General features: G+C 47.0%; 1 protein-coding gene across 1 annotated transcript in view; it reads left to right on the plus strand.

Moving 5' to 3' along the window:
• Positions 1–10,365, plus strand: part of P2RX3 (purinergic receptor P2X 3) — a 34,376-nt gene extending 24,011 nt beyond the window's left edge. Inside the window, exons 7-13 of the mRNA XM_063116942.1 lie at positions 872–1,013; positions 1,932–2,068; positions 2,854–2,947; positions 5,094–5,159; positions 6,289–6,374; positions 7,191–7,201; positions 9,986–10,365. Coding sequence (XP_062973012.1) covers positions 872–1,013; positions 1,932–2,068; positions 2,854–2,947; positions 5,094–5,159; positions 6,289–6,374; positions 7,191–7,201; positions 9,986–10,092 — 643 coding nt within the window. The 3' untranslated portion in view covers positions 10,093–10,365. The remainder of the gene's footprint in view (positions 1–871; positions 1,014–1,931; positions 2,069–2,853; positions 2,948–5,093; positions 5,160–6,288; positions 6,375–7,190; positions 7,202–9,985) is intronic.

Genomic DNA, 10,365 nt, shown 5'->3' on the forward strand with positions numbered 1-10,365 from the left:
CATTTATTATTATTATTATTATTATTATTATTATTATTATTTATTTATATAGCACCATCAATGCACATGGTGCTGTACAGAGTAAAACAGTAAATAGCAAGGCCCTGCCGCATAGGCTTACATTCTAATAAAATCATAGTAAAGCAATAAGGAGGGGAAGAGAATGGAAACAGGCACTGGGTAGGGTAAACAGGCACAGGGTAGGGTAAAACTAACAGTATAACAGTATAACTAACAGTCTAAAGTCTGAGCAACATCAAGTTTTAAAAGCTTTAGGAAAAAGAAAAGTTTTTAGCTGAACTTTAAAAGCTGTGATTGACGTTGTAGATCTCCGTCTTCACTGAAGGCTGGGGAGATTGCAGAAGCAGTGCCGTGGGTGCATGTGGCACGCTGGCAGGAACGTTGCTGATGCAATCGTTCCTTATGCTAGAGGTCCAACTTTTTGCATTCAGTAGGAATGTGAAAAGCCCCAGTAAACACCTGTGAAGAGACAGAGCTGCAAGCCAAAGATCCAGGCAGTTCCTATTGGCTCCACCCCCTCCACTGGCTGTTGGGGAAAGTCTAGAGGTCAATATTCCATCTCCAATCAAGTCACACCACAAAAGCGTGTTGGGACAGATCAGAAGAGCAGCTCATGGATGCCCCTAGCAAACTGATTGCAACCTCTTTAGGCCTGTCTCCTTCATGCTATGACGGCCATAGTTCTAGTGCCATTTCCTATTGGTGCTAGCTGAAGGGATGGGTTGGGAAGCCTCCTCCATCTGAATTTTCTTCTGCCAAGTTCAGAATTGTCTTCCCTCTCTCGTTCCCCTTCTTCGTTTGGGGCCCTGCCGTTCTCCTCTCAGTATGGCTTCCTTTGCCTCCATCCCAGGGGAAATCTCCTGCCCAACGTCACAACGGAAGAGATTCGGAGGTGCCATTTTGACCCCGTAAAGCAGCCGTTCTGCCCCATCCTGCGTCTCGGGGACATCGTGAAATTCGCTGGGCAAAACTTTACCGCATTGGCTAGTACGGTGAGACTGTCTGCTGCCAGTGTATGACACCGGCATGGGTGCTCTGTGGCCTCCATAGGGTAGTGGCCAGCACTGGATGTCAAGTGTTTAGTGTGGCAACCCAGCCACGTTTTCTCAGGCTGCCCCAAATTTTGCAGGGTAATTGAAATTCTGAAATGCTGCACTCATCTCCTTGGTGTTAAAGGCAGAGATACAAATGCAACTAAGAATGAAAGAAGTGGTACCGTGGTGATGCCACTTACCAGAGAGATGCCAGGCTAGAAGCCTTGGCGGATGGAGATGGCAAGGACCACAGGCATGTATAGGGCATAGGAGATGGTATGGAGAACTAGATTGGAGCCTGTACTTTGGGTTAGTTGATCCAGAATAACTACCCACCCACTCCATTTACAATCAATTACTAGCATGAATTAGGATCCCTGTGAGGGTGAGGGGAAATCTGTGCTTTTGCTTCCCTTTAGTGACCCAGATTGTATGACAAAACAGAGTGTTGAAAGGGAAATTAATCTGTATTCACGCCTTGAGCATGTGCCTTTAGATTCAGCTCTAAATTCCTGTCCTTGCTTAGTGGCCGAGAGCTCCCTGCCCTGGTAAGGCAGGAGGGCTGAGCCTCTTTCACCCAAATTCAGTTTTGGAGAATTCCAGCATATTTTAGCTGAAAGCTCTTACTGCTAATAGCTAAGGTCTAGGAAAAGCATTTAAACCTTTAGAATGAGACGAAAACGCCACGCAAAAGTGGGAAGCTGCCAAACAGTCGGTGGTTGGGGCCTAGGGAAAGAGGGTGGGGTCAGGAGAAAGAGGGTGGGGCTTAGGAAAGGGGTGGGGCCAGGAGAAAGAAGGTGGGACCAGGGGAAAGGGCATGGTTGTCTAGGACCCCAGATAAGGAGATTTCTCCTAAAGCTGTGCTTTTCTGCACAGGGTGGGATAATAGGGATCAAGATTGGATGGGTGTGTGACCTGGACCATTCCTGGGAGCACTGCATCCCCACCTATTCCTTTAACCGGCTGGACAGTGTCTCTGAAAAGAGCAAAGTCTCTCGTGGCTACAATTTCAGGCAAGTCAAAAGCTTCAGTCCTAAATCGAAGTGACACCCAGAAACCCCTCCTTCCCTTGTAATCCTTTGTGAGCCAAGGTTCCTCCCTGCTCTGCCAAGCTCACTCTGGCTTGGAACCGTATTGCCCCTTGAACTCGCAGCCTCCCTTCCCCCCACCTGCATCTCATCCACTTGCACAGCAGACAGATCAGAGACTCCTCTCCTTATAGGAACACAACTATTCATCCCCCATATAAGTCACACCTGATATATGCCCAATTACGCATGTCCTCACTCTGCCCCCCCAGATATAGAGGATGAAGGGGAAGGGTGGAAATTCAGTGGGAGAGCACCTGCTTGGCATGCAGAAGGTCCCCAGTTCAATCCCTGGCATCTCCAGTTACATGGTCGGGTGGTGGGTGCCTGAAACCCCGGAGAGATGCTGCTGCCTGTCAGTGTTGGCCATACTGGGCTAGATGGTCTGACTCAGGATAAGGCAGCATCCTATGGATCTTGGACTCCTGGGTGCCTTTAATTCCTCCACGACTTCCTTGTTGCACCCTAGCAAGTTCCCTCCCTATGCTCTAGTGTGTTCAGGCACACAGATTGCCTCTAGTGCCCTTCAGTTTGCAAGCAGACATGCCAAGAGGCACCCTGCCAGCTCTCCTCTATATCAAAGTCAGGTCATACATCTCCCCAAAGCATAAAACGTCACCACTACCTTTATGTGGCATGATGGATGTGCATATGCAATGATATATTTGCTGTCAGAATAAACAGTGTGTGTGTGTTTCCTTTGCCCACAGGTATGCCAAGTACTACAAGCAAGAGAATGGCACAGAGTTCCGCACGCTGATGAAGGCATATGGCATCCGCATTGATGTTCTGGTATATGGGAATGTGAGTAGAACAAGGCAATAGCCAGAGAGGTGGCCGCTGAGATATGATGGGAGAGAATGAGATCTTTAAGGGGCGAATTGGAGAATATGTACAGCAGCCTTCCCCATCCTAGTGCCCTCCAGATGTGTTGAAGCACAACTTCCACCATCCCCAGCCAGCCAATGGCCAACCCATGTGGGGGGTTCCAGGTTGGGAAAGGCTGTTCTAAAGCCTAGAGCTCATACAAACAACTTGTGGAGCTCCAGAAGTTTTGACCTACAACTCCCATCAGCCCTAGCCAGCATAGACAGTAGTGCAGGATCGTGGAAGTTGTGGGCCTTTATATAAAGTATAAAGGCACGAAGTCCTAAAAGGGACACTTAAATCCTGTTCAGGCATTCTAGCCGGGAGATGTGGGTTGTAGCCCTCAAGCAATTATAATTGCATGAAGGAAGAGGAGGGACTTGCTTGCTGGCCCCGCCCCCTCTGTTGCATCTCCATGAGCTGGCCCCACCACCTTCCAAGCACTGGACAAGCTGTTCTGCAGCAGGAACACTAGTCTGTGTGCACAGGCTCGCCATCTGGTTTTTTAGAGTGCTGCCTGCACAATCAGGGAGCGAAATTGCACAGGGGGACAGGCTCCCTGCTACAGGCCTTCACATGTGCATACCTCCAAAGGCATGGAGGGCCAAGGGGCTTTGCTGGAGGGAATAGGGCTGGTGAAGGCCTCCTGGCCCTCCCTTCATCTTGTGAAGGAGGCTAGAACACGTGGAGAGGCCTTTCATGGTTTAGTTTAAAGAAAAGAGAGTGGGTTGGATCCAGACTAAGTTAGTTGAACTTAAGTCCCATTGAAATTAAGTCCCATTGATTTCAGTGGGAACTATGTGCAATTAACTTAGGGCACAATCCTATGCATGTTAGCTGGGGAATGTGGGGAGTTTGTCTAAACGTACATAAACGTACCTTTAGTCTGCATTCAGCTCTGTGTTTCTGAACAAACTGGATTTACCCTCCTATTCCTGTGACCCTGGAACAGGACAAGATGCTCTCAGGGCCCCTGCATCGATGGTGCTGGGTTGCCACCGCATTTAAGGAAAAGCCGTGCTTTCTGTGGTGGCTAATCCCAACGCAGAGGGAGGTTGTGGGCTTTCCAGGGGCCAAGCCTACTCCCCGCCCTCTGCCTGGACGAATGGCAACCAGTCAGGGGGTGCCATCTGCCTGGGAACACCTCCACCCTGATGCCGGAGCGAGGTTAGATGCTGGATGCACTGTACTTGCCTCGCTCCAGTGAAAAAGTTGGGGTAAGTCCCTGACATTTTAAATTCACAGCTTCATGTGAAAGCCCCATGATGGCTGCGAGGTGGCTGCTGAATTGTATAACTGGCACAGCACCACTGTGTTTTTTTTAAAAGCGTATAGACAGCCCTAGGGTTTTGTCCTTGATGAAAGGGCTCCATTGCCCCCCACCCCCACAAAAGTGCTCCACTGTGACAAAAGCATCTGTGGGCACCCAATCCATAATGCAGTCTGGATTGGAGCATATTATGGATTGGGGACCCCACATCTACTTTTTTTCTTCTTCACAGTGGAGCACTTTTTGTTGTAGTTGTTGCAGTGGAGCACTTTAATCAAAGATGAAACCCTGAGAGCCCCTCCTGCCCTTTTCCAGGGTCCCAGGAATAGACTGGCTGGTATTCACCTCCAGAAGTGCAGTTTGCTGTAAACACCACCTTTGAGGACAAAGCCTACGTGTTACAACTTGGCTAACCTCCCACTGACTCCATCCATGAGAATTCTGTAAGTGCTCCTGTTTCCCCAGTCTAATCAGCAGGGTGTATAGAATGAAGTAAATTTCCACCCAAGTCCCACATTGTGATGTCACTGCAGAGGAATAATGGGATATCTGACAAGTAAGTTGAGAAAGAGTGCTTGCTGCAAAGATGGTAACCTCGAATGTTTTTAAAATCAATTTTTAAGATCCATGACTGTGGCCATTCCATGGGGAGCCACAAGCTATAAAGAAACAGATAGCTACCTGAGTAGCCAGAGAACCCATTCCTCAACAGAAGGAGGGAGAGCTTTAATTCTTGGCTCATATCTGTGCTGGCCCATGGTTGTTTGTGGAGAAACTGTTTATATATACTAACTCTGCCTTGTGTTCTCTCAGGCTGGGAAGTTTAATATCATTCCGACCCTTATCAACACGGTGGCAGCCTTCACATCTGTTGGGGTGGTAAGTAATTGGTTCCACCACACACACCTGAGGCAGAGGCTGGGTGACCACCTAGCCTCCAAAAGAGTCAGCATGCTTGCCTCAAGAGGCAGGCCAGTAGTGCTTCTTTAGGGAGAAGTGCTTGAATAGAAAGAAGGACTCCTCAAGAGGAAGGGATTCCTTGGAAGCAAGGCCTGTCACAAAATGCAGCTGAACCCTGGGTGGGACTCAAGAAGCTCTGACAATATAAGCCTGCAGTATCTCTCTAGCCATTGATGGAAGCTATGTCTTTTACCAGCCCCAGTGCCTTGTATCTCTGACCTTGCTCCATGTTTGGATCTTTGTGTTACTGATCTTGGACTCCTACTTGACTCAGCTTCTTGGACTGTGCGTTGTATCTGACTGTTATATGCGTTTTGACCTTGGCTGCTCTTCAGACTTCTCTTTTTGGATTCTTCGTTTCGTCTGATCAAACACTGCTATGACAATTGCTTGCTTATTGGCTTACTTTTGGATTGCCCCTTAGTTTAAGCTCATAGAATCATAGAATAGCAGAGCTGGAAGGGGCCTACAAGGCCATCGAGTCCAACCCCCTGCTCAATGCAGGAATCCACCCTAAAGCATCCCCGACAGATGCTTGTCCAGCTGCCTCTTGAATGCCTCTAGTGTGAACCTGATCCAGCCGTAGCAGGACAACAGGTCACCTGTCACACTCACTACGTTGAGATGTATTGTATTTCTATTTAAATTATAGTCATTCTAAATTTGTAGTTGTACATAACAATTAGCATATGAAAATGTCATGTAAGCCTGGCCTATTATCCTCTTTTGGGAGGATGCATTTCCTCTTTTACTGCAATATGTAAGTGGCCACCCTATAGTTCATCTATGCAGGACAAGGTTGGGGCAAACGAAGCTTTATGGAATATTTAGTACATTCCTTACCAGGAATCCTTGCTTGGATGCTCTGGCTGGGTCCTGGGTTTTAGGGAGCTCAAGAAGGTCAAAGGTTCAAGCCCTGTTTTAGACAGGAAAATGTTGATTGGTGTATCATCATCAGTTAGGTCCAGAGTTACTCCTCCTGCTGTATCACTTTGCTATTCCCCTTCTCAAGGAAGAGGCCATCTAACCTGTTCTCTTCTCACCTTAGGGGACAGTTCTGTGTGACATCATTCTCCTCAACTTCCTGAAGGGAGCAGATCAGTACAAGGCCAAGAAATTTGAAGAGGTCAGTCTGTGCAGAGTACACAGTAAAGCTCCCTGGCCCACGTCTGCCAGCAAAAGGCATGTGTACGGCATGATGTTGTCTTCAAACTTTTGAGACCTGGGACCCAACATTAGTCCAAATATACATTTGGGGGCACACTTTCGTTCTTTTAGTCCAAACATGCATTTGGGAGCATGCCTTCCTTTTTTGTGGTGGTGGTGGTGGTGGTGGCAATGTTGTGGCCCATGTTATATCCGGCTGCAGCCCAGTAATGTGGCCAGTTGAAGACCAATGATGTAGACCAATGGCCAGATTCAATTTCAGAGAAGCTCTCAGGACTCTCATTCTAGGGTTCAGCAGGGCTGAAGGCAAAAAGTGCAGGGCCAAAATGATAAAAATAATAATAATACCAGCATATTTTAGCTTAAAGCTCTTACTGCCAGTAACTAAGCCTTGGAAGAGCCATTGAAACCTTTTAAAATGGGGTGGGGGAATGTGCAATATCCAGGAAACCACAAATGATCAGATCAGAGGTTGGGGAAAGGGGGTGTGGCCATTTGGGGAATGTCCAGTGAGTCCGTGGGCCTGAGGTTCAACAGCCCTGATGTTTGTGCTTATTGTGAGAAAAATCACACCTACTCCTCTCTTCTCCCACCCAAGTCAGGAGCTGTAAGTTCCCCTGTGAAGCCAGGTTCTTGGCCACCCACTATATACCTTTTCCCTTGAGCTTCCTGCCTAGTTTGAATTCTTTCCTGGTTTTGCCTGTCTGCTTCCTCTCCCATCCTTCTTTCTGTCTGACTTGATACTCCCGGGCCCAGTTCTGATTCAGCACAGTTCTGATTCAGATCTGTTATGCGTGCTTTTCAGCCCATAATGGATCTCAAAACAGGTCTTGTTGTTATTATTATCATCATAACTATTAATTAAAGTAATTCTTAATTTAAAATTTACACAACAAAATGAAGGCAAACCGGCAAAGAATAGATAAACAAAATGGCCCAGCATTAATAATTCTCAGTTAATATCAAACAGAAATGGCACATTGAAATAGGTCATTCATTACTCTATTCCAGAAATGGAAGGAGGGAGTGTGCCGACCCGAGCTCAATAGGGAACCCCACTGTTTAGGGGCCTGTTCCACTCTAGGTCTGATTCTGCTGGGATCTGTTGCCAGCCACAGCCCGAGGATTTTAAATAAGAACATACATGCTGGATCAGACCAAGGGTCCATCTGGTCCAACACTGTGTTCACACAGTGGCCAACCAGCTGCTGGCCAGGGACCCACAAGCAGGACACAAGTGCAACAGTACTCTGCCACCCACCCATGTTCCCCAGCATGTTCCCCAGCAATTGATTGAAGCACGGGAGAGTAGAGAGAAAAGAATGAGTTGTGAGAAATGTTGCCTTACTAGAAAGAACAATAAGTTCGGTGTTTTTTAATGCCGGAGAAATGTTTCTAATGAAATGTTCATACAGTGGCCAACCAGCTGCTGGCCAGGGACCAACAAAGCAGGACAGTGCAACAGCATCCTCCCACCCATGTTCCCCAGCAACTGGTGCACACAGGCTTACTGCCTCGGATACTGGAGGTAGCACATAGCCATAAGGATTAGTAGCCATTGATAGCTTTCTCCTCCAGGAATTTATCTGCCACCACCCCTTTAAAGCCATCCTAATTGGTGGTCATCACTACATCTTGTGGTAGTGAATTTCATAATTTAATTATGCGCTGTGTGAAGAAGTCCTTCCTTTTATTTGTCCTGAATCTCCCACCAATCAGCTTCATGGGATGACCCCGGGTTCTAATATTTTGAGACAGGGGGAAAATGTCTTTCTATCCACACTCTCCACTCACGGATGTTCATAGATCCTTTTGATGATGCCATCCACCTCCTGTGCATCTCCTGGTCTTTTTTCCATCATAAAATAAGACAGAGAAAATCCAATTTTGGGGGGCTGTAGCGAAACTTGCTACCATGCCCACTGAATGGGCCATGCGGTCATTGCTGGCTTCCTCTTTCTTCCCTGTGTGAAGAAAGAGGAGGCTGTTTATCCATATTGTGGAACAGAAGCAGGAGGCAAAGCGATGGTAGGGAAACGCAAAAACCCCCCTATCTAATGACACTCCCTCTCTAAGCAGAGCGCCTGCATTCCTGACTCAAACTGCCAGTAAGCAGGTAAATATATCCAATTTTAGTCCTCTGGGAAATTCCGCTGCGATCCATCAGTTCTTTTTATACAGAAGCTGACCAGGAGAGCTGTAAACAGCCAAACAAAACATTCAGTAAGCTGCTCATGTGGGACACAAATATTTTAAGTAAACACAAGATGGGATCCAAATGTGTAAAATACATGTAGCGTAGGTACAAGATGTGATAAGCTACAAGATGTGATAAGCTACATATCTCCTTCATCTGGGCTGCAGCAGGGACCTTACGCCTTATCTTTCTAGCCACATTCTCCCTATCATTATAGAGTAGCAAGCTAGCATTTAGGCATTAATTCCAAGAATGAAGCAGGACTTTCAGATTTCCAAACAAAGCAAAACTCCTTCTAAAGGTATTTTGTTGGGAAATTTCTCCCTACAGACGCAGACTCTTCTCAGAGAAATAATCAAAAATACTTACTGAAAGATCCACTTCCCCTCCCCACAAGTCATGGTTTGTGTTGTATAAAGAAATTATTTGGAGAGGAGGTATAAGAATCAGGTAGAATGGGGAGAACTAATTGGGTAACTGGGCACAAAGTAAATGTTTTGCATAAGTTGTGTTTATTTTAAGCACAGAATGAGAGTATTTGCTTGGTCAGAATTTGGATTTGAGAGGCAGAGGTAGCGCAAAGAATTCTTCCAGTAGTGATTACAGTTTCAGCTGAGGTTGTGTGCTATCTCCTGTATTCGAGGCAGTAAGCCTGTGTGCACCAGTTGTTGGGGAACATGGGTGGGAGAGTGCTGTGGCACCATGTCCTGCCTTGTTGGTCCCTGGCCGATGGCTGGTTGGCCACTGTGGGTACAGAGTGCTGAACTAGATGGACCCTCGGTCTGATCCAGCATGGCACTTCTTATGTTCTTATGAATTTGGAGAGGCAGGCTCAAATTGCTGTTCAACCATGAAGCTAATTGGGTGAATTTTGGCCAGTTACCCTCCCTCAGCCAAACCTGCCTTACAGGGCTGTTGTGAGGATAAAATGGGGAGAGGGAAGACCCATGTATGTCACCCTGAGCTCCTTGGAGGAAAGGTGAGATATGTAATAAATAAGCCCATTGTAAAAGCCAGTGTGGTGTAGTGGTTAGAGCATTGGAGATCCGGGTTCTAGCCCCTTCTCGGCCATGAAGCTCACTGGGTGACTTTGGGCCAGTCACTGACTCTCAGCCTAACCTACCTCACATGGTCCTTGTGAGGATAAAATGGAGAGGAGGAAGAGGATCATGTGAGCCTCCTTGCATCCCTTGCAAGAGGAAAAAAAGGTGGGATATAAATGTAATACAAAAAAAGGTGGGATATAAATGTAATACAAAATGGATGCCAGGAGGGTGTGCTGCCTGTACACATTCTGCAGAGGATATTGTGGAAAGAAGTGTTCAGAATGGTGAGACACTAATAGCTCTTCTCACCCCTTCCCCCCCGCCACAGGTGTCAGAGACAGATACTTCCAGCAGCCCCATGTACCGGAGCAACCAGACACTGGGAGGTCGCTGTGAGGAGAAGCAATCAACTGATTCAGGAGCCTATTCAATTGGGCTCTAAAAATATAAGGAACCCTGAAGAGGACATTAGGACATCCCCTGCATCGTTCTACTGGCAGCCCTGCCTTTTGGACCCTCCTATCCCATCCTCCCAGTGAGGGAACTGGTCGGCTGTTTTGGTTTACCTCATGCTTTCCGTTTTCCCTCAGCAACATATCTTGCCACACCTCTCCTTGGGAAGTTCTCAAGTCTTATTTAGCCAGAAGCCCACTCCTCTTTTACTTTTTTTAGCGAAATGGCCACAACAAAAGTATTACTTAATGAAAGACTGATC

The sequence above is a fragment of the Elgaria multicarinata genome, chromosome 2 (assembly GCF_023053635.1).
Source record: "Elgaria multicarinata webbii isolate HBS135686 ecotype San Diego chromosome 2, rElgMul1.1.pri, whole genome shotgun sequence".
Classification (NCBI taxonomy): domain Eukaryota; kingdom Metazoa; phylum Chordata; class Lepidosauria; order Squamata; family Anguidae; genus Elgaria; species Elgaria multicarinata.